Below are 25636 nucleotides of genomic sequence, written 5' to 3'. Positions count from 1 at the left end.
TAAGAGAACATATTCCATTGCCTTATAATTCAGTCATGGTAATGGTTTGTGATGTTAAATTGAACCAAACTATCAAATCACTCACCACGTCATATTGGCAGGTGAGATAATGATGCAATCTGCTATCCACTTGCGTTACTCGTCAGTTCATCCGGACTAGTTTTAATATAAACAAACTAAACTTAATCGGGATACAGTTTCTTGTGACTTTTTATTTAATGATAAATAATTCCTTTTATTTTATTCGTTTCCAAAGCAATTCTATTAAGATATAGATAGTGAGAGACCCTATACAAGATTCAATATTCTCATCTTTAGAATTCAAATAAGGCTTCTTACAAACATTTAATCGACTTTCTTATTATGAAGGTTTAAAGTATTAGTGTCGCTGACGTTTTGTGAAATAAAAAATGTAGTTAATTTAGATGTGTAGTGAACCTTCCTCGTTAAAAAATGTTACTTACTTCAAAGGTAATAAATAATAATATTATTTTAGAAATTTAAAAATAAAAATTCATAATAATTTAAACAATCGATTTATTCATACAATCATAAGAAAATTAGGAATTTCGATGAAACACCGCTGTTTAAAATACGTAGGTAGGTAAGATATAAATAACGAATAGTTTTTCTCTAATATAGGTACAACAGATGTTTGCATTCATATAATTTAAACATAGAACATTTAAACAGCGGTTATTTAACAACAATACAATCATACGGAAAACATATTTCAATCACAATCTTATTATTTTAGTTCATATATAATTTATTTATCATTGTAGTGTTTTTAATATATTTCTCGTTTTTTTTTTTAAATGTGCGTTAAATAGCCATTGCGGTAGGAACAGTTATAAGGGTGACTGTGTTGCCATTACGAAAACCTTTGCCGGCAAGAATTTAAATGGCAAGCCAAAAATATAATATTACAGATTTTTTTAGGAATTATTATAACAATATTCTCCAATTACGTATAATTTTTTTTTTTAAATATAAAACACTTTATACTATCAAATATCCGAATTGATAACCAAATTTTTTTTTCTATAGGTATATTTAAGGCAAGAAAAGAAGAGGCACTGTGTAGGATACTTTCTACTTTACATAATATATTAAATTACGTCAGTGTGAAATATAAAAAATATCAATATTTTTACTGTATTATATATTAATATCTATTGAATTATTTTATATTTCAATTATAATGATATGTAAGTCCCTAATGAAACTGTGTTCTCTAATCTTCGATGGGTCATTTAAAAAATCCCATATGATTTAATCTGAGAATTTTAAACATTTCCAATGACATTAAACTTACAGTTCTAAAAAACATATAATTTCTGAATAACATCTATCACAAAATTCAATCTGTAAAATGCTTATATAATACTGTGGAAATAAAATAATAAAAAAAATATATATATAATGTTTAAAAGACAATCAGTTTGTGCTTATTCAACTATAAGGCCATTGTATTGCTTCGCTTGTTCCATGATAAATTCATTTTATACACATTTTTGTTATACAATATTATTATATTTTCTTTGCTACACAACAATTCACACGCATAAGTACTTTTTAAGTACGGGAACACTAAACTACCCAGCTCTACTACACTAATGACTAATGATATGGACGTATGAATTACAAATGGATTGGAACTAATGACTCCTACATTAATATATTTACATTATAACATGTTAAACTATGGAATGTTAGCTGCCCTTAGCGATATCACCATTATGAACACTGGATTTTGGATTCTCTCTCTTTTAATATATAGATTAAAATCAATTAAACATTAAGCCAGCAGCTGCAAGAGAATTGGCACAAAAGAGTATTAGCTAAGAAATATAAAATGATGTCATTTATCATAAATTGTATTTCTATCAAATTTAATACAATAAAATCGGTGAAAAAACTTCAATAATATAACTGTATACATTTTTAAAATCACAACTCCCGGTTAGATCACATATATATGAAAGCAGAATAGAACGCTACCATTAATAATATACAACAGCAACAAGACAAATTCAAATTAAAGGCACAATTAATATCCTAGTATTACAATCAATACATGATATCTTCTAGAATATTCTTGAAGAATCTAGAAGGTTTTTTTTTCTTAAATCATACATAAAGGTTACCGCTGTATTATTGTAACACATGGATTCATAGCAAACCATCGGTATGCATGGCCCCCTCACATCGTCAACAGACAGCTGTCTCTACAAATGCTATACGTCAAATCAAATATAGTAGGAAATAGTTTTGCATTAAAACGACGTTTATGATGTTGTTATATGTGATTTTACACTTCAGGAAATAAATAAGCAAATAAATCCAGTCTTAAGATTCCTATTTATAAATACTACCTATCATTGTACTCAATACGAGTGTGTAAAGGCAATGTTGGAATATAAACGGGAACTATGAGAAAATCGAGTGGCAGTTGTCACACTGTATATAACTATTTCGCCTCCCGCATATCACAATGTTGTTAATTTTATCGTATATAAAATTTCAAAATGATTTTGACTTACCTTTTATGATAAGTCAAAAATACAATGATTGAATATATCGACAGAATTAATTATTTACAGAGCGAAATAATATTAACAAAATGATCGAAAAATCAATATATATATGTATTGGAAATTAAATTAATATTTATAAATAAATTAAAAGGACTGGGAATGTATTGAATTTTTTTTATGTCTATGTAAATTGTACGGAATGTTGTATGAAAATAATTATATAATATAAATAGAGAAAAAAATTAAGTTAATTTAGTTAAAAATAAATCGTATAATCGATTGAGCTGATGTACTGTATATGTAAATTCTAATTGGCAAGGCCTTCCGTGAGCAGAAATGGCAACAACCTTCCACTGTCAACGTCATATTTGGGGTTAAAATTGTTTAATTTTAATAAATATCTCTTAGTTTACCAAAAGAAAAATAATAATAATAATAATATGATACATTTGGTAAAACGAGCACACACATTTTGTACTTATGATCCGAACACAAATATGTCGTCCTACATCAATAACTAGATCATATATTTTTTGGGTGAATAAGACCTTCGTTATACGTTAATAGTGATGTGCTTTTACATTATGATGCAGCATCTGCGCGATTTACTGTCACCGACCACATCACTAGTGTTGCCAGTGAACCTCGGCACGATTATAGACGGCGCCGCTTCTTGTATCTGTACTTGGTCGGACTTTGTTTCTGCTATAGAATTCAGACTGTGATTGGCCGTTGAATTCGCGCTATTTTCTACCGGACTCCCATTGGTTCTTATTTGTGCCCTTTGCTTCTTCAAATCGGCTAGTGTTCCTGAAACATACATCGAATATAATTGATAAGAGAAATAATACTAAACTTCTCATTTGCAAGTGCCTTTAAAGAAAAAAAATTTTTTTAATGAACTCTAAGATTTTCGCGAGTATCGGAAAAAACTGATATTTTTCGAATTTATTATGCGTTTTTAATTTCATTTACCAACACCCTCCGGACGTCACATCTCGTCTACCCTTGATCACGAAACGTCGGGGAGCACGTACTTAAAAATAATTATAAACGCATAGTTAATCCTAAAAATATCATTTTCATTTCAAATAATATTAAAATAATAAGTAATAAAGCAGTTGTTATGTTAGACGAAGAATATTAATCAATAAGACGATATAATGAACGTAAGTGGAAGACAAGCGTGTGATGGAATGTGATATTTCTTAATTACGTAGTTACTTTCACGCACATTTACTTAAACAACTCATTTACACAAGATGTGATTTCAAATACAACGTGATGTAACCAGATAACTGCTAGACAAACTAACGACTGTGACTCAAAACTACGACCGACTGCAGTGTAAAATTACCTCTTATTTCTTTGAAAGACAACATAATATATACATTATGAAAAAAAAATGAAAAATTTAAGCTGCGTGCGAAAAGCCAGAAAAATATACAACATACATCTAAAATCAAACCTCGCCTTAATGAAGTCGGTTAAATAGAGCAATATAGAGAGATGATATGAGCATAGACTATACAAGTGCTAAGCAAAAACATATAACATTGAACATGCACTACGGGAGACGTCTTGCCTCATATGCATCCTGGATAATCCAAGTCCCATCCGACTGTGCAAAAAACTGTTAGGACTGTACAATGTTAAAAATCCGGTTGCTTAACGTATGTTATAGTGCTTATAGTTGTCGTAAGGATGCATATAATTACCTGCGTTAATCATGACGGTGACATGAACATTGATTTTACCATTATTGTCTGTGCTGTAGGTCGCTGTGCCACCGTCCGCTATCGATATCTGATCGGCCACCAGCATTTCTTTCCTACCATCTAAGACGTCCTCGGTTTTGAACGCCTCGTTGTCCTGACCCTCCGGTGCTTTTCTCACACCGTTCGGTAATTTCTCTTTATCATCGTGAAGCGGACCCGGTGAGTAATTCGTGGCTGCATTCACACCGAACAACGGATTCGTTATCTTGGGTTGGTTGTATGTTATGTTGTCGTTTGAATCTGTTTCACTTCTGTGTTTCGGATAGCTGTGCTTCGGTACAGCGTAATCGACGTTTCCCGAGTCGTAGCTCTGGTTTGAGGTCGTGGAACTGATTGACAGCCTGGTGTTGGATAAGTCAGCGGGTATGTTGGCTGTGTTCTGATCGTTTTCCACTCCATTTGTGAGACCCTGTAATGAAAGTAAACATAAGTAACCAACCAATAATAACTAGTACAGTATGATAAATCATATTCCTTACTTCATTAGAATTATTTTTGGCTGTTTTGTGATAATTTAGTTTATTTTTTTAATATTAATGACTTTATAGCCAAAATAAATTTGTCTCTTTGAAAACCGACGAACACTTACATAGTTATTACAAAGACTTATTATCGTATTAAAATATCTCAACGAATTTTTAATACACGACCTATTAAATAGAATAACGTGTCCATTATTTATATACGAGATAAAAAACTCAATCAGCAGAGTCCAACTAAAAACATACGGAAACTGCATTTCAAAGTGATTATATCAGAGTGTTTTAATTACTTCAAGTGTCCTTTGTGTATGGTCATAAATGAAGGTAAATGTGTTCCTAGGTTAAGGCTGAAACAATATAATTTTATACAGAAATACGCATAACACTATCGTATTGTGAGCTCGTAAGAAATCGGACCCTTGTTGCGGTTAAAAATATATATTTTATCACACGAAAGATATCACGTGCTGTGTGAAATGAAAAATTAAATTTTAGTTAACATCATACTGTACTTTTTCTGATGAATTCATAACATGTCTTCTATATTTTTCATACAACATTAATATTGTAGAAAATCACAATGCATTAGTTTAGTTTAAACCTAATTGTAACATGTTTTTATATATATATATATATATAAATTTAATCTTTACTTTTGAAAATCTACAAGACATTACAAATATGTGACACACAAGCAACGGTATACAAAAGCGTAAAGCGTCTTTCATTAAAAGTACAATGATGATTATATAATTATAAATAATATATTATTTTTAACGAAATTTAGATCACAGAAGTCTTAAGGTCCACAAAAATTCAACATACCCGATAACGCAGCCCCAACACTTGCGGTTCCTTCCTCATGCGATGCAAATTATCGTTTGTAAGAAACATAATATCCAGAGACATTTTTGTTTTATTTTTTTCAATAAACTTCACATCACTATATCGTAAAATCTGTGACTGTCGTATCTATCGTACATCGTAATGCATTATCTATAGTGCGTGTAACGTTAGGCCGGCGCGGCGTCGGCCGACTGAGTGTATAGCACGCGAATCCACCAATAGTTGGGGAAATCGCTGGAAAATGCGTGATGTGATATCCACTAATGGAAACTGATGCACCGATGTTGGACTCGATGGAATCATCCTGGTGTACACCGAGTCTAGTACGTTCTATCACACAAAAACAACAAAATTGTTTTTACATATAATATAAAAATATAACGTTAGTTTTAGTTACGAAAATACATCCACAATTAGATACGATCGCACATATTACATTATATTGTTAATATTTTTTTCTTAACACGAGTGACATAAAGTAAGCTTCAAGTAATAATCACGTCTTATTACTTTGATTAAAGGTATATGATTTTAAATGTGATTAAATTTATATATAATATTAACAACACACATTAAACATGCCACACCTGAATGGGCTGGTCTTTAAGTCGTTCTAATTTATCAAACAAATACCTAACTGTTGCTAGTAGACGAGCGTGTCAAGGATAAAACTTTGAGTGCACCCAATCACTGGCATATAACAACGTTTAGAAGTTAAGTTCTTTAGATAAAAATTTCGCTATAGAAACTCCTTACTGCCCTCCACTTCACATTGGCTGAATATAATATACACATATACGAAAAAAAAAATGGATTAGAAATAAAAATGAATTTGTAACTTCATTAAATTACTTCAAATTATTCTTATATCAAGTGTCTAATCGTATTATGGCTGAAATTAATTACAATAATAATTTCATTAGTATATCGCATTGAAAGTAGAAAGCGCGGTTGAAAAAACAGCCGACATCATAAATAACTCAGTGTTACCAGTTAGTTACATACGGTCGTAATCATTTCTAACATTTCTATAAAAGTAAGAATTATACCATAAAATATATATATTATAATTTAATATATTTTAAGGAGTTGTACGTCAGTCGTATAATATATTTTATTTCAGAGTACTAGTAAATAACGTTGTAGAAAAAACGTTATAACTGTCATAATTAGGATCGTTGCTTTCAACCAATTATAATAACAATGGACTCGATTCTTGTTCACGCATCGTCCGTCAACGAGTAATCACAACTAGTTCACACTTAAACACCGTCAGTATCGTACTTTTTTCATTTCTTTCAAAGATATAACTTTAAACTTACTGAGATTAATTTGGCTTGAGTGTAATTGTGTTTAATAATAAATAGATGTAACGAATATTTAGGAATAAAAAATTTTCATGCTAATTAAAACTATTCATAACGTCGTCAAAACCTTGTAACTGTAGGTTTTTAGTTTATACATGAAAATGCTCGTATTACCCTACACATGCAAAACAATTAGTTACATATGCAAACGTTGTTCAATCATAAATCATCGTAAATTTTCGTATCACTGGCGATTTACTAATGGCAAACTTTCAAACCGTCGGTATCGAGTTGACCATAGCCTGATAACTGATACCTACAATAACAAACGCATTACGAGATTACTTTTATAGAAATGAAACTAAGGTTTTTGGATTTTACTAAGCGTGTTAAGAGTAACCGACCAAGTTTTATCTCGTGTGCCCGGTTGCTGCATAGTAACCGAAACGATAAATTTCAGATATCATTATTGTTATTAGTTTCACTGAAATGTAAAAAGTCTTAATATATCTATCTACAAATTAAAATTATATTTAAATCACCGAGCTGAAGTTGGGATTATTATTGAAATTTTTTTTATTAATGATTCCAACATGTTAAATGAATTGAACAATAGAAAAAAATTGTCTGGTTAGTTTTTGACTGTAAGTTCAGTTGTTGACAGCTTTAAATAAGTTTGTGGGTTTTTTACGCACAACCAGAGGTCTACTTTAAACTTATGCTCAAGGTAGACTAGATTGGTTTTAACCAATATGGCTTTTTGCACGTCTCTCCGCGGAGTCCAATCTAGTGAGGTGATTTTTGACAATGCCAGCTCAAATGTGACAACAGAATTTCAGAGACAGCCTGTGATTATTTTTTTTATATAATAAATTGTCCCAGCCCGAATACTGTCGTGCTTTTTGTGCAAAGAAACTAAGTTTCCTTGCAGCTTCCCTGGTTTTGAACTCCATGAACCAACCAAAGCAAATTCAAGGATGATTCAACCACTAATAAGTTAAAGCTGTCTGGGTTCAGGATGCATTCTGGGAAGATTAGACGCCATGTGATCGGACCTCTCTGGGCGATGAAAACAGACGCTCGTGTTATGCTCTTTTTCTAACGCTATTAATTCTTGGCTGGATTGCTAACACAACTACTGTACTGTCATCTGCGTAACCAAAATCACTCTGCAATAGAGTTGCGAAGAGGACAATTCCTTGAGAATGAACGTAGGGAGGGACCAATGACCACTATTGGTTGAGACCAGCAGCCACTAATAACTACCTTTAGAGCACGGTCCCTCATAAAGTTAGAAATGTAGGCAAACACACCAGAGTATATACCGTACCTAGAAAGCCTACCAAAAAGGCTTTCGTTCTAAAACACTGCCCAAAGCTGGCGAGACGTTAAGTAAAGCTGCAAGAGTTTTACCGTTGTTCTCCACAGCTCTAACCCGTAAATGTATAACGTGCAGAAAGAGATCCCAGTCTACTGATTAGTATACTCGGTCACTGACAGAGTCATCATTATCTAGGTGTGCCATGAGGTGTCCATATCATAATTGAAATGAAATGATAATTACCAGGCCCTGTACGGCTACCTTCATTAGGCATTACGTTGGAAAGCTTCCACAGTTCATACCAGTTATTAAAGAGGGGGTAAAATTATGTCAAAGCAGGAGGCAACTCAGGTGCACATATTTTTAAACACAATAATGGCTGAAATTCAAACAAGGTTTGTTTCTCCTTTTGGAAACATTTGTTGTTAGTATGGGCAGCTTAACAATTTCGAGGGTCTACTCGTGAATTGCTTGTGTATTTGTACTTCTCTTGATTTCGAGACCGATCACATTCGACTGTGAAGTATTTGGAGGCGATAATGTCTTTTTGTGTCTGAAGTATCACGTTAGTTATAGCGTCCGGACATCTCGCTTGATCTTAAGTAAAGAAAACCTGCCGATATTAAAGTTACAAATTAAAGTCGCAAATCACAAAAGTCGTGAAGTTCTTGCCGTGGAGGAGATTAGTCAAAGATTTTCAATTTCTGTAACATTTCGATGGTCTACATATCTGCAACTATGTCAGAAGATCAAGAAGCAACAAGGGGAAATTCCGAACTTCTCCTATAAAGTACTTGGAAACTTATTCAGCGTATATGGAAACAACCAAAATGGTGCGCATCAAAATCTCCCAAGTTAGACTAGCTGTGCCGAAGGGTACCGAACTCGAGTCATATCAGTAGCGGCACTGAGAGGTTCAAATAAACGTGTCGTTTCCTGGCCACTAATTAGGTTTAAGTTGGGAGGTTAGATTCGTACGTCAGCCATTGTTTTATTATACCGCCAGAGCCTCGTTTTATAAAGTTAAGAGATTTAAGTTTTGTCTTGTCATTACAAGTGCAGACAATCGATGCAACCTGACTTGATTGTTTGATTGAAGTATGTAATGTCACTTTGTTTACCCTTATAAAAATTTTAACGTATACTAATATAAAATGAACTAAATCGTATAAAATTTATTTATGTCTGTCATTGAAAAAAAAAGGTATACATTACTGAGATGTTTTTAAAATCAATCACACTTTCGGCTTGATAGGTTATATGTTATTCAGACAAAGATTTCTCAAGAAAATTTGTATGAGTTAAAAATTTCTACAATTGATAGTTTTAAAAAGCCGTTGCCTGGCAAAATTTTGGACAAGCACCAAAATAAATCATAATATATTCTACTCACGACCTGATCTGGTCTATTCGTTCTATTTACAAGTAACCAGTAACAAACAAAACGATTACAGTATTGACTTTTTCATTTACTCAGTTTCGAAGACCGATTTCCGTAACCTTATTTACTTACCGAAAAGCATAGACAATTTTGTTTATGGACATTCTATTAATACATATGTTTGTACCCATCTATTCTCACCTGATAGTCGTCGTCTCCGGTACTGTCGAAGGTCTCCCTGAGCCTGGCTTCGCCTCGAGCATCCGCCTTGGCCGCCAACTGCTTCTCCCGGAGCGACGTGCGGCGGACGGAACGCACCCTGGGCAATAATAACAGATAAATTACTAGGTGGTTCCCAAAGCCAGTTTGCTACCAAGGAATATTGGTATTTTGACACTAATGTTTGTGATGTATCAATTAAATGACAGTGATAAGTGTGATAATGCTGATAATATCATAGTGTTGTCTGATAAATCTGGTATGGGTCACCTGCTTGCGGAGGCTGTCGAGGAGGACCTCCTGGCCGCCCGCAGCCTGTCCCCGGCCACGCTGGCCGCTCGCCGCCTCACCTCCTCCTGCTCCACGGCCAACCGAAGAATGCGACCCCTCATCTCACCCTCCTCGCAGATATCTGATTACATACAAAATATATAATATATAAAAAGATTCAATATAGAAGATGTATTATTTGGCGCAGTTTCTGAACGTTTATTTATGAATTGTAAATTCAGATAATTATCATGTGAGCATCACCACAAATATGTTTCATCAAACTACAAACAGAGAATTTTCAATATTCCATTCAGAAATTTATACTGACGCTATCACGCTAGAAGACTTATGAATGATCGTCGTATAAAGTTTGAAAATGCATAGTAGTGTTAAGGGCGGTGTTTTAACTTATACATGCTTAAAACTATCAACAGTTGGACGGAAGCTTTTCTGACACATACATTATTATATAACATTTAACAAAAAACATATCTGTAATAACCTTCCATTAATTTTTCATACCTGCTGGTGTTTCATCGTGTTTGTTCCTCACGTTCAGATCGGCTCCGTATTGCACTAAAAGCTCTAACACTTCCAACTGAAACAAAATACCAAAAAAAATTATACAACTAGTGACAAAAAAAATCTATAAAGATTATAGTAAATTGTCAATTAACATTATTTTAACAATTTAACATTTTAAATTATCAAAAAATAGACTATCAGAAAGCCACACCTCATCAGTGCTGAAGTGTCCTGCTACCTCGCACTAGAGAATAAATTACAGTCCTAACAATTACTAATTAATAATGCATGATCGAAAACGACAAGAGACAAAAACAAACGTCCTATTTAAGTAAATTCCACATTGATAAGTAGTCAACAAAGACACCGCAAGGCTTTTTTGTAGTCCCACAAAACATTTTTTTTTCTGAGATACATGTATAATTCGTAAAAAAAATTGCCTTAACGTATTATAAGTCAGTCAGTTACCTATTCAGTTGAACATAATTCTACGGGCCTTGAGCAGACATAGTTCTAATAAGCAAAAACTCTACATCGCTTCTTAAATCATGAATTCAGCACATATTTTACAGTGTTATATGTTTCCATTTTTTAGGTGATATTTTAACCAAAATACGAGTAATTATTATATATGTAATTATTATAAATGCATGTATGTTTATAAGTATAGTTTTTTATTTATGCTAAAGGGGGTAACTGAGCAGATGGCCTACCTGACGGAGGTAGTACCGTCGCCCATGGACATCATAGATTTGCGGATGTGTTGCCACCGTCGATTAAGGAAGAAGGGGAGGAAAAAGTGAGAAAGAGAGGAAAAAAGGAACGGATAGGAAAGGGTGGGAAAAGGGAAAGGGCAAGTTTATAAGTACAGTATACTTACATGTCCCCAACAGGCGGCCGCGTGGACCGGCTGCCACATGTCGTGATCCACTACATCCGTTGACGCACGATGCTCTAACAGAAACTCAACCACTTTGAGGTAACCGTTCGCTGACGCTATATGCAACTGTAATATAAGCTCTTATTTAATACTGTATATTAAATTTAGAAACACTAAATTATTAAAATAAGGCTGTCTACAGCAGGGGAGTGCACAGAGTTTGGGGGTAGGGTGAGCAGAATATGTTTGAAAAAAAAAACACAATTTTCATCATAGTTTCTTTCTCAAAAACATTGATAATATATGCGCATAAAGTTAAATCAGTCCGATCAGTACTAAGATCTTTATATTTTATAAATCTATCAGCTACCTCTGAGCCACGAAAGTACCTTAAAACGATTACGATCTGTTCATCACCGCTTTATGAAAGCTATTTAAATCGGAATATCCAGTGGAGATCCAAACATTCTCATAATTATTATTACTTGAATACACCAAACAAGGAAAGCAAAATAACTTATTTGTATCTATTATAATACAAACTTATTATTTAAACGAGTAACATTACCTTTTTTTAAATTTAATCTAAACTGGACACACATCTTCCCTTTGTAATTATTTTAATTTTAACATCAAACGACAAAATTTCAAATGTACTTGTACTCGTAAAGAAATTAGTTAAGCACACACCAGTACAGAGCCCACAGCTAAAATTTTCCATAATTTGTTAAAAAATTCACTAATTAGCTAATTAAAACTTATTCACTTGCGCTTAGACAGACAATAATAACAAAATGGCGAAAAAAATATTTGTACGATATACAGACAAAATAAATTAATACCTTTTCATTTTAAAAATCAAATTAGTTTCTTTGACGTTTTAAACGAGTAGCGTTAAGGACGCAGTGTCTCTCGGACACTACAACACGCATAGTTTTTGCACACACACACGCAAATGTTTCCTGCATACAACACGAGATTTGAGGATCGTCCTTGAGATTATTTGTATGGAATATATGCACCGAGTAGTTGTGCATACGGCCGCTTTGATTGGGAAGCGGCGCTAGCTGCTAGCAGTAAAAACAAAAATGTTAGTTTTTACGTTGATAGATCGCATTTTAAACAATTTTACCTAATCCTGAATCAAATGACATATTAAATATCTTTAAAAATTCGTATTCCGAAATGTATGATTAAAACTATGTAAGTAAGTAAGAATTAAAAAATATTGGTTGAGTTGTTATATATATAGGGTAAGCAGTGCCTATTCGCATCTATGGTGTGCACGCCACTGGTCTACAGACGAGGGACATTATATAGTTTGTATGATGTCGTTGGTATGAAAATCATTTGAGTGTTTCTATCAAGCATTGCGAATTAATATAACAGACGAAAATAATGAAAGGTGAAATAAAAGACAAATGATTGTACGAGATTAAGAAAAAAATTAAATGTAATACAATTTTCTTTAAATAACATTTCTCCTAAGCAAACGCGTTCGGAAAACTATTTTGCAAGCCTTTGCATCTATATTGCAGGCCACGTAATAGTTTAAAAATAATATTCGTTTGCTATTAAATATATTTCAGTAGTAATCCTTATAAAGCCTTCAAGCCAATTCCTTAAGACATTCTATACTAAACTTTTAATACAAGTAAGGTAAAATTGAAGCTAACTGCGTAACGTTAACGCGAATGTTACTACATAATTCATGAATACAAAAAAAAACACAGGAAATACCTGAATTCAGACAATAGCTATCTCTTTTTACTACTAATAACGTACGCGTGAAAGAGAGAGACAGAGATATATAGTTAAGATTGTGTGCGTATAATACTACGTCACGACGCCAGTATGCACAGACGCTAACATTTCAATGTATTGCCAGCTCGTATTAAGAACTTAATGATGTGTTAAAGAAAATATATATATATTTTTTTAGTATACTCATAAAACATTATTCAGATGATTTCTTCTGTATAAGGAATGTTTTTAATTAACAATGTTTTTTTATTGTTTACTTAGCGATATTTTATTTCTATAATTTCCATATATTGTCGATAAAAACGTTTGAGCTACATTTACAATCTGTATATATTTACCTACGTATTATAAATGTCGTACTGAAACTCGCCAAACAGGCAATGTTTCACGCAAATAAATTATCTTGTTACGGAATGACTGCAACAATTATACTAACGAGATCATTTAAACCTCCTGTAGATTTATTGTTCTCATTGCATGTGGTATACATTATTATAAGCGTTGATCTTATACAATATAAAGTACCACTTTATAGTACTTTTAATTTGGTCCCGTTACGTTATTAAAATGATGTCGATTTTTGTTAAATTTAGAATGGAAATACGATTTGGGACTGAGAATATAGGAATTGTGGTCTACTTTTGGCCTACGGGGATTGATTGCCAGTCATAAGCCATATATTCAACTCACCAAGGTAGCGCCCTGATTATCTCTGGGCTCGTCCAAATCCATTCCCTTCTTCACCATATCGGCCACATCCATCAGCATTTGCATTTCAGTGGCAGCCCTGGTTTCATCGATCAGTCTTTGCGTGACACCCCTAGCTGCCATTTCACTTTCTATGGCGTCCAGGGTCCTCTCTTCCTCGCATATATCGTAGGGCATATTCCCGTCACCGTTCACTGCTAGAAGGTTCGCACCACACTGTATTAATATCCTGACCAGGTTGAGGTTGCCGCAGGTCGCTGCTGCGTGTAGGGGGGTCCATTTCTCGCTGTCTTCGGCATTGACATTCGCTCCATGGTCAAGCAATAACCTCATCATGGCCTCATTGTTGTCAATACAGCACTGATGCAGGGCTGTCAAACCATCCTCGTTTGTCGCGTCCGGTGTCACTCCACGAGCGAGCAATCGTCGGACTGAAATTAATACAATGGTTTCAATAGTGACAATTTTTTTTTTCATACATCAAAGTGTTAACTGACCGTCGTGTACATGGCAAAGCTTTAAAAATTTTAAGGGTTACCTATTTATATAGTTTACGAGTAGGTTACTTTTTTGGTATTATAATATATACATATTTAGAATTAGTCATTACTATGTTCTATATGAGAATATTAATAACTTATGACGTCACTTTAAATGACGTCACCATATAGGTGAACAGAAAATGTAAACTATTACAATATTCATATTTTTAAATCTACATGTTAGGAGATATTATCTTTGTACCTGTAAGTATATTTGTTGTTTTCTATACATGACACAGATTAAAGCAGATATAACTAGTAAAATAATAAAGACTCCTTATCCTTAATATGAATATTTTAAGCCGCAATGATATATTATATATTATATTATGTTAAAATTACGTGAAATGTATTAACGTGTTTCACTGCAATTTGAATAAGGCCGATGGAAAATAAATTGCAGTTCAATGGACTTTACGATATGCGTTACCAGTAAAATAGTGTAACCGAGATCAGACTGCTATTACACCTTTCAGTCACCACTGATTTGCATGCACGCTAGTGTACACTAAGCTTATAATTAAGGCTGAGTACAAATGTACTGTGACATTAAAGACAATTATTTCCACACAACAACAGAGTATATATTTTTATTTCTTGTTAGTTGAAATGTAAACAAAATTTAGATAAGAGATTACTATACTTAAAAATTATTCAGAGTAATCGGTATATTTATTATGAGAAGTATATGGTAGTACATATGAATTGTTTTACCTTCATCGATGTCATTTCTAGCGGCCGCCTCAAGTAACATAACACTATCATTGAAGTATATGTTGCGTTTGTTACTTTTCTCTCGTTTCGTTCTTGTTCTCGCCCATTCCTTCTCCCTCTGCTGCCACAGCTTCAACTGCTGCATCCGTCGTCTGTAAGCCACCATCATGATAGTTTTATATTAATATATATATATATAGAACAATGTATTGTCATAAGAAAGTAACAGTACGCTGTACCCTTTTAGTATATTATAGTGACTGAATGCATTTGATATTAAGTCGTTCATGACCCACTTTCGACGTCATAAATACGAGTTTAATTTTATACGGCTTTGTAGCTTTTTGCAATCTATACCTAACGATGTCGTCCAGTTCGTATTACGTTAAATAAGCTATTTTTAAAACAATTCCGAAATGCATATCGCAATACGATCGAAACCTTAGATCACCGACGCCTTCGCACCTTACGCTAAAGGTCAGAGATAAAGGATAGTAGTTTATTCGGACTTAAAATCACATCAATATACATATATTTTATTGGTTAAATATAACCAACAGGTCAAACGAGTGACTCTAGTTCTCATTTAAAAGAATTAAAAGTATATATATATGGTACGAAAGAAATAAGTAACAGAGTTACGAACATGTCACACAAGTTGAGACCGGTTCTTGAGCCTACACTCCAGGATGCAAGTGTAACAAACCTTTATCAAAACTAGGCCGCTTACACACATACACGATATGTAAAAAAAACTATCAGCTTCAAGTCAACCTGTGCGAGATGGTAACCTTCGAATGACGGTGTGATTGATGTCCGTACGACAGAGACTTTAGCTCGTGTTTTGCCTATTAGCGTGTAATTGATACGTATAAGAGTTTGTTGTGCTTGTGTAGTATTTTATTGTGACAATTGTATATCAATTGACACGGAGTCCCCGCTAAATAATTATGATCCTCGTTCTTACTGCGTACTATATGATATTTGTCCAAAATATAAAAAAATATATATTTTAGGACTCGCTCGAAATTCAAGAGAATTATATTTAAGCCTAAACGTTTCTTGTATGCTGGGAGGTTTTTCTGTTGACCTGACCTTTGTAAGCAATATTGACATTGCTAAATCAGATATCTTTTAGAGCCTTTATCTCCAGGTCATCTGAACCCTATGAGTCGGAAGATATCAGGCTTTACTTTACTGATGCAGCTGGCAGTAGACTGTCACACTGTAACCATCACGTCTTGGACACATTACATCACATTTTATTTTATTCGAATTAATAAAAAATGACTAATATGAAATGACAATGTTAAAAATTCAACATAAATAACTTCTGTCAAACAAAGTCTAAAATTCTCTTCTATTTAAACGTGTCTTCGATAATAATAGTCTGTTGTAAATGTGAACAAAATGTTTTATATTAAAACAACATCCGTGTACGCAGAATAATATTAAAAAAAAATTAATACAACAATAGCCTAACACTAGTTTAGTATAGTGGAACTAAAAAAATGTAATATGCAAATTGGCACTTCATTTTTATATCTAGTTTTGATATCTATTTTAACTATTTAACTATGACTGTATTAATAACCAATAATTTTATATATAGCCGTCATACTTACAAACTTAATTCATACACAGTATTTGTCAAATCATTTCAAACGGTTACAAGGCAAATGCAAAAACTTGAGACAACTTTAATAAAACGGAAAAATTAATCAGCTCTGTATGAATGTTACATTGTTGCCGACCAACGACATTAACACTTACGAATATTTAATCACACCAAATATACTATAACATTCTTTTATTACTCCCCATTCGGGCTAACTGTATGCAGTCACGCGATAAATTTTTAAAATCTAAACAGTAATATTTTTACGAACCTTGATTTATCTTTCTTCATATTATAACAATCACTTTATGGTATTAACAAAATCACTTTTATTAGAATAAACTGAACTCATAAGCAACTCAGCATCGAGACGACGAAAATAAAATGATAAAATACATCAGAGCGTTGTGTTTGACACGAAAATATATTTTATAAATCTCATCACAAACACGTAAGATCTATTAATAATAAGATCATAATATATTGCCATATATATTGCGTGTATGGATGTATAAAAAGTTATATCTTTTACTTTAAAAAAAATATATATCAGTTTTATCAAAGAACCAAGATTACGCACTCTATAAACAGTCCCAGAGGATTATCCTCACTGAGATTAAGATACAAGAGATTGTGGTCTGATATAAATATTAAATATATATACATATATAACATGTTATAAAACACAAACAGCCATACAAAGCGACATGTTATTTTTATACTGGAATTTATTTATTTGAATATTCGTTATGTTCACTCCGTGTGATATTTTGTTTAACATAAGCTTATTTAACATTTAGGTAAATAATAAATTCTCTATATAATTCTACGTCAACATCGTTATCTCGATAGCGTGGTAGTTTTGGACACATGTCCTCTAATACGTCAATATTATCAAACAATTGACGTATTGATAAGATACTATATTATATAAAATGAGGGAAAGCATAAAAAAAAATGCCTCCAATTACGAACAAGTGGGTCAGAACAGCAACGTATTTTCACCAATCGGTTAAGAATATGACTGACGCTTTCTAGAGTTAAGCCTAACTTTTACTAATTCAAAGATGGTCATTGATGATGATCTCGTAATTAGCACTTGGATCTTATTTCGTCTTATCTGATCAGTATTATGTTATCGTTTCAAACGATTTAGTAAAATTATTAATCTTTTAATTTTTCAGATTTTTTTATGTATCTGGTGATATTTGAAAAATAAAATGTCTTGTGCAAAATACACATTACATTATTCTTGCAATAATTTAATCTAAATCCTAGTATTTGTATATACGCGTGACATGTTTGTCGAGGTCAAAAATTGCAAAATTTTTTTTTATTGTTAAACATAAGCCATGCAGATAAAATTCTTATATCCTAACAAATTTAAAATAATTATATACATATATATATATAATACTTTTTGTTACTATAGCTATTGGTTTTTATTTTCCTTATAACTCTATATCAAAATATACTTGTATGTTTCTTTTACAAACTAAGTAAATTATTGTCATTATGGTGGACTGTAACTAACATTACGTCAATATTACGAACCCACCTGAACATATTACGATGAAATATTTTTTCGAACTAGATAGGACAGTGGATAAAACAGATTTTTTGACAGCGGAACACCAAGCGGGATGAAAACAGGAAAATCATTTTATAATACATAATAAAAAAGTAACAAAATTTACTTTAAAAGTTTAACAAGATTAAAATGATAGATAACGTGACCTTATCTTTGATTAGGGAAGGAAACCTCTGATCCTTACCACAAGCTTATATTGTCTCACTACGCACGCAGCGTTTCCAGTTTTTCTTAAATCTTCGTACATACTATCAAGCTACGTTGATACTGCGCTATGTACTACTAGGTATTTCAATGATATCATGTTCGTGTGGCCATAATTATAAAACGTTCATCGAAATTGATCAAATATTTTTGATTGAGGCAAATGTAAAAAAAAAAATCTTAAATGCACCAAGCAGGGAAAAGCATAAAAAAATATGATTCCAAACCGAATAAACAGCAGAAACTTTGCAGTCAGTTTCTTCATAATAAAAACAAGACCAAGGTCGTTTTTGACAGATATACAACTGTTACTTACAAAATATCGTAGTTGGTCGAGCATTCCGCTGAAATTCTGCTCATTCATCCAAGCTCATAGCGATCATTGTGCGTCGTGGGAACGGTTTCAAAACTATCACAATGTACTAGACGGAGATGGTATGAGATAAGGTATTTTACGAGATATAAAATATTGATTACACTGTAATATATATATTTTTTTATATAATAAACTAGGCATTTTGTGTATAGGGTTGTATGAGTATGCGTGTCTATTTATCTTAATATTATAATTCCCGCAGGGTCAGAACTTAACAAATGCATTTTGTATGAAGTCACGTGACCTAGACTACAGATGGCGCTGGTGCGAGATTGTTTCCACATAAATTTATTGGCACACACTAAATCCAAATCTGAAGTCAAATCGAACAAAGTCGCGAGCAAAAATTTGTGTTAATATTTTGGTTTGAATAGGGCGGTTGATTTAATTTTGTTTTGGTAATACAAGTAATGTCTGCTAGTGAATTAAATTTTATATTTAGGTACATGTTCAAAAAGATTTTGATCCATCTTATCTGTTATAAAAAGCCTTGTTAATTACACTATTTATAACTCAAGAACGGCTGCACGGATTTGGCTGAACATTGGCGGGGAGGTCGCTTAGAACCAGGAGCTGGCCAAAAGATACTTTACATTCCGTTAGACCGAATAAAATAAAGTAAATAAAATTTACAAAATTGATTTATTTACCGCCTGTCAGCTATATGTACATTTCTAATTTTTAAACTGATGCAGACGAGATCACGGGCAATAACTAGTTAATTATAAAACTGTACTGTACTGCTGACTCTGAGTTATTATCGTTACATGATGTACGGAGTTTTGACAGTATTTCATTCATAAAGTGCGGACATTAACTTAGGATATTAAATGAGAAACGGAAAATGCTATATATACGATGACCTAGACTGACGATGCCATACAGAATTAGGGTTATATGTATATATATATATATATATCCCTTTTTTCTGTCTATTAATATGTCTTAGTTTTTACAGCGACACATGGGAGTAAACTATTCCTGTTTCACATACCCACATATATATTTCTTTATTTGCTTATAATCCAATCTTGCCTGAAGACGTGAACGGCTCTAAATTTGGGACAGACAAATCGTGATATGAAGCAGAACATATATTTTTCATCAGTGTGATAGAATCGTTTGTTAATCGCCATACATATGAAAAGCCATGCCTTATGAACAGTTGTATAAACGTGTGAAGAAATAAAAAGAAAAAAAATATTATATTATTCGCTAACCATCAACTAGACTACCATTACTCCGAAACATAATAATAAAGATATTTTCGTGTTATCGTTGTATAAAAATATATATAAAAAAAAAACAGTGGTAGTGGTGAGCAATTCGATTTGATTACATACAGGTCTAAATTGCATAATTTTGTTAAGTTTAAGAAATTTGGCCCTTTGAGTGTACATTTTAAAAACCTTTATTGTAATTTTTAAAAAACGAACGAACGTCAAGCGTTAATCACGGATGACGAGTCATAAAACGAATAACTAAATAATGATGGAATTTTGAAAGCTTTTTTAAAAGGTTTTTTTTTTTTTTGACAGGAGTTATTAAAAACCTTTTTGTATATATATATTTTTTTTTAAAACAGTGGTTGATAAAATATGTATACTCCGTATTACATACACTTTATTGGACAATCAATTTATATATGAATATACGACGTACAATATTCTTTCTTTTTAAATTAAATAATATATGTACGAAATTAAGATTGTTGCTCGCAAAGTGAAAGTTAAAAAAAGTGAGAGTCATGACTAACTTTGCATTGGGTGCAATACTGTTGTATCGTGTTGAGATTAATTAGTTTTGTTGAAAATAATTTTCTATAAAGTAATTCAGAATACTTGAAAGGCTAAAATGTATTCTATTTCCTTCCGAAACAGTATATTATTGTCTGTGGATATTTTTATTCATTAATTAAAACAAGTAAACCTTTATTGTATACTTAGATTTATCTTAATTTTATTGTTCAGTTAAGATGTAAACGAGTGAGAGCTAAATCTGAATAGATGTAAATAACATAAACAAAAAAAAAAAAGATTCTCTGTGAACGAGAGAAGGATCAGATTATTTGGTATCAATAAGGATATTTTTTATCTTACTAAATGAATTTCACACACAGTAAATTAATAATTCCATACAACATTTTGCCGCAATAGTTTTTTCAACACAATCAGGATTCCAACCTGCAACCATTTTCTGGTTGCTTTAAAAGATAAATAAATACATATTTAAACTATTAGCTTAAAATTTATTTTATATAAAAAATATTATTGGTCGTTTTTAATAATTTCGGACGTCATTATAATTAATAACAGTGTAACGTGTGAAACAAAACGTGATAACCGAATAACTAGTTAGTATTTAAATGAAACTAGTATTATTCGGTGAAACTACGCGTGATTTATTTTTGTAGAGAACTACGTACTCCCGACGTTTCGGTTACTTTGCAGCAACCGTGATCACGGTTTCATTTAAATGAATAAAACTCGAAAAATCTTAGATCTAACTAGTTAGTAGTTTTGTGTGTACAAAAGTTCTGTTAAATTAAATGTCTTTTTAATACAATATAAAGTTACAATAATTTCTACTCATATCTCGTCGATCCGTGATCTGGGCTGATGGAAAGAAATCGTCAAGTCGTACAATCCTAAATAGTTCTTTACAGTTGTTATTCTATAAGAAATTTAGATTAAAAAAAAATATAGATACTAAGTTTCCTTTTTTTTTTTCAATGATATAGAAGTAGCCGTATAGGCTATTGCCGCGATTGCAGAAAAATCAGGTTAATTATATTTAGCAAAATATTTTTCATTTCGTCTGTATTTCGCTACATAACGCTATAGGAATTAGATCTGGGGATACCTTTGTAATGCCCAGTATTGTATCCCCTACTCATATATATATTATCCCCTACTCACAGCACAAAAAATGAAAAAAAAAATTATATAGAACAGATTTCATTGATTTTCTACAGTAATTGTTTTGTAGCTCAAGGACCAATTGTTTTTATATATATTGCGAGACGCAATTTTTTGTTCTTCACACTTTCACTGGCACTGAGATAAGATGCACTATAATTTTTACGCCTCCAACATATTAAAGCATTTTTAAACACAATTCATGGATTGCCAACGTGTGTTGGCATAAAGGTAAAGTATTGTTTAAACAACAAAATAAAATAAAAAAAATACGAGGAATTTATTGTTATTGAAACCATTTTTATGGCACTCGTAAAACAATTAATAACGTAATCGTAAGTCAAAAATGCCTTCCATGATTTTGGCGAACAACTGATAACAACAAAAACTCAATGAAACTGGCTTTCAAATAAAAGAAACCGCATCCATATCGGTCAATCCGTTAAAGTTACGATGTTAAATACAGGCAGATATCGACGTCAAACTTATAACAGCCGTCTTTTTGCGTGGTAGGTTAAAAAAAAACATGAGCTTAACCAATTACACTCATCTTTGTTATCATTATTATTACAAAATCTCTGTAATCAATTTACTCTACACCAAACTTTCGGAATTAGTGTTTGCTGTAAAACCTTGCTTTATCTATGGCACATAATGAACCTCCGCAAACAAACCATAAATAGAGATATTTCGGTCGCAGTAGAATATGGTATTAGTCATTTTTAAATCTCAATTATAAAGAATTTCAGAGATAAGGAACTAAGTAACGCGTTGTAAATTTTGAACATTATTAGTAACTATTAAACAGAATACTGGTAAATAGTACTGTTATATATATATTCATATACCTTGAGGGTGCTGGTTTCATAAATATCTTATTAAAAAAAAATTGTTTGTCAACAAAAATTTATAAAAATGTTGAGAACTAAAACACTTAGTTTTTAACATTGTATTTTATAAAAGTACTATAAAAGTATCGAAATTCTAAAATAAACTTAATAATTAATGAGCAATCATAAAGATATATTTTACGCCAACACTGCCTCTCACGTTTGAAGGTGAAATTATCTGACAGTTTAATTAAATGTCTCACAGATTAAAAAAATGTATTAAAGCAGACAGTTTAATTTTTTAATATCCACAAATAAATCCGGAAAGGATTATTTCTACAAAAAAGAAAAAAAAACAATATCGTTACTATTAAATATATTTGAATTGATGAATATAAATGCTATTATTAGTTTCTGTCACTTTCTATACTTTTTACAACACCAATGAAATGATTCATAATGCAGGTGGCATTATGACTTATTGGCATACAATGTTCAACGGAAGTAGAATTTTATTACTTAATAGCTTCAACGAGAGTCATAATTAAATGTATAATAACCCTCATCGTTAATAAATGTGTATGTGCTGTTTAATTTAAAATATTTTGTAGTGCAACAGAAAAATAATCTTATTTTCCATATACAGATTATTTAAATATGATGATAATAGATCTTTCTCAGCTGTGGCTGTATATATCATGTCTAAACCTAATTCCATGCTTGCGTATGTCAAGTTTAGATGAAAGTGAAAATCAATTTATGCTATGTAATAAAGTGAATGCTCAATATATTATATGCAAATGAAAGTACATATCTGACTGTTTCATGAAAATTTGTTTAGTAAATTTAGTATGATTTTGATTTTAAACAAACAGGCATATATTCTTTTACTATCTTTAGAATACTATGATGTAATATCAAATTAAATTAAAAAAATCCTCTAAACAAAATAAATTTCGCTACCCTAAATGACATGAAGTCCTTACTGCTACCATTCTATTCTTCTTACTTTAACTTACTTAGAAAAATTATTTAACATTGATAGATGTACTTATTATCTCTGGCTAACTCGGTAACTTAACTAACAGTATTAGTTCTTACCTCCGAGCCAGGTGAAGTCTCTCTTGGGTGGTGAGATGCTCCACCTGAGCCATCTCCGCCACCAAATCGGAGTGCTCCATCCCGAGCTATAAGCAACAAATATTTAGAAGAAATGATTTAAATAAATATTTATAAAGATGAAACATCCATAACTTGAAAGGAGAATAATGAGATACAACTCTAATATATATAAATATGAATATTATTTACAAATGTATAGAATTATAAAATCTTAGAAAATTTGTGATATTAAAGGAAAAGAAAAATTTATCTATTTTAACTACCTATCAGGTGGTAAAAATGTAAACTTTTCTGAGTTAAAATATATTATTTTTTAAATTTACTGAATAAAAAGCACTCCTGTAGTATTTAATTTTTCTCCAAATGACTGCACCAATTAAAACCACTCTCTTATAATACTGAAAATGTATGTAAAGTAAATGTACAATATTTTTTTTTCAAAACTATAACCGTATGTAAAATTATATGTTATTTCTTTTAAGAACATTTGAATGACAATGAAACCTTTTTTGTCAGATTCTTTTCTAATTAGTTAAGCAAATTATGTATATTTACTTAATTAGTGATGCTTCAATACAAGTGTGTTATAGGATTTATATATGTCAGAATAATTACATTCCTATCAAAATATTTTAATACTGAAACTATTTGTTTCTAACTTAGTTTCTAGTTAACTCATAATAACTATGTCCAGTTTTTAAATAACTCCTCACATAGTGAAAACTATGGTAATGATAGAATTATAACTTTTTAAATACGGTTTACGACGACGTCTTATTTTGTAACAGGAATAGGATATGAATGAGTACATACTTATTGATAGCTGAACTGATAAGATTAAAATAAAAGATAAAATGATCGCTTTTCATAACTCTATTTATCTTGTTTAGAATACTTTAAAGTAGCAAAATTATTATAGTTTTTAGTGGGTAAATTTATTTCAAAGATAATATTATCAACGTATTTAGAAAGTACTACTGTTTATCATACATCGCCAGTTATGGTATTTTTGAGTACTCTATAAAATCATTGTTTATAAACTGATATAGCGCTTACCGTTTTGAATTATTTACTAGAATACAAAAGTATGTTTCATTCTCGTCTTCACAGGTTTCAAACACATCACACTTTTAAAAAACACTTAATTTTCTGTGTTAGAAATAGCAAAATTTTAAATGAACTTAAGATAAAGTTTTACAGTTATAAGACATTTTCCGTTATTTTTCATGAAAATTATAAACAGGAAGAAAAACTACAAGGCACCAAGCAATAAGCATACGGGCTAACGAACGGACTACAGATAAAGTATGAGTTTGACTGATGTCGACACGGTCACGTGACAATAATATTTCAAAATATTTTTTGTTTATAACAAATAAATAATTAGAAATATATGATTACGTAATAATTAGGTTATATAGTAATAAAACATATTTTATTTTATTTTACTAGAATTCATAACTGTGCGGTCAAGCGCCATCTACATAACAGTGCATAAACTAATATTGTGAATTCCTTATTACTGCAAGCGGGAAATTCGATTTTTCAAGAACTGTTAGCTACAATATTTTACATTTGGATATATTTCCAATAAAAATACTTAATGTTTTTGAAACAGTCTTATTAGAAAACGACACTTACTTAAACCTAATAAGAAACCGATAACATTTTTTCGCAGTTTTAGAATTCTTTTCAGA

At 31.6% G+C, this 25636-nt stretch overlaps 1 protein-coding gene across 5 annotated transcripts; it reads right to left on the bottom strand.

Moving 5' to 3' along the window:
* Positions 1-1514: 1514 nt before the first annotated feature.
* On the bottom strand, positions 1515-25233 carry LOC116772556 (protein phosphatase 1 regulatory subunit 16A). 5 transcript variants are annotated; one of them, XM_061522235.1, is made up of 10 exons: positions 24996-25233; positions 23919-24004; positions 15281-15432; positions 14007-14455; positions 11553-11678; positions 10670-10745; positions 10145-10286; positions 9857-9974; positions 4259-4727; positions 1515-3350 (listed from the first exon to the last, which is right to left on the bottom strand). In XM_061522235.1, the coding sequence occupies exons 2-10, from the start codon at positions 23996-23998 to the stop codon at positions 3118-3120; spliced, it is 1845 nt and encodes a 614-aa protein (XP_061378219.1). In that variant the 5' UTR covers positions 23999-24004; positions 24996-25233; the 3' UTR covers positions 1515-3117. The 5 variants fall into 5 exon arrangements, with proteins under 5 accessions (XP_061378219.1, XP_061378220.1, XP_061378221.1 ...); XM_061522236.1 differs by having other exon boundaries at positions 4298-4727; XM_061522237.1 differs by lacking the exons at positions 23919-24004; positions 24996-25233 and adding an exon at positions 17170-17269.
* Positions 25234-25636: the final 403 nt, after the last annotated feature.

The sequence above is a fragment of the Danaus plexippus genome, chromosome 12 (assembly GCF_018135715.1).
Source record: "Danaus plexippus chromosome 12, MEX_DaPlex, whole genome shotgun sequence".
Lineage (NCBI taxonomy): Eukaryota > Metazoa > Arthropoda > Insecta > Lepidoptera > Nymphalidae > Danaus > Danaus plexippus.
This window is presented reverse-complemented; position numbering and strand designations above follow the sequence as displayed.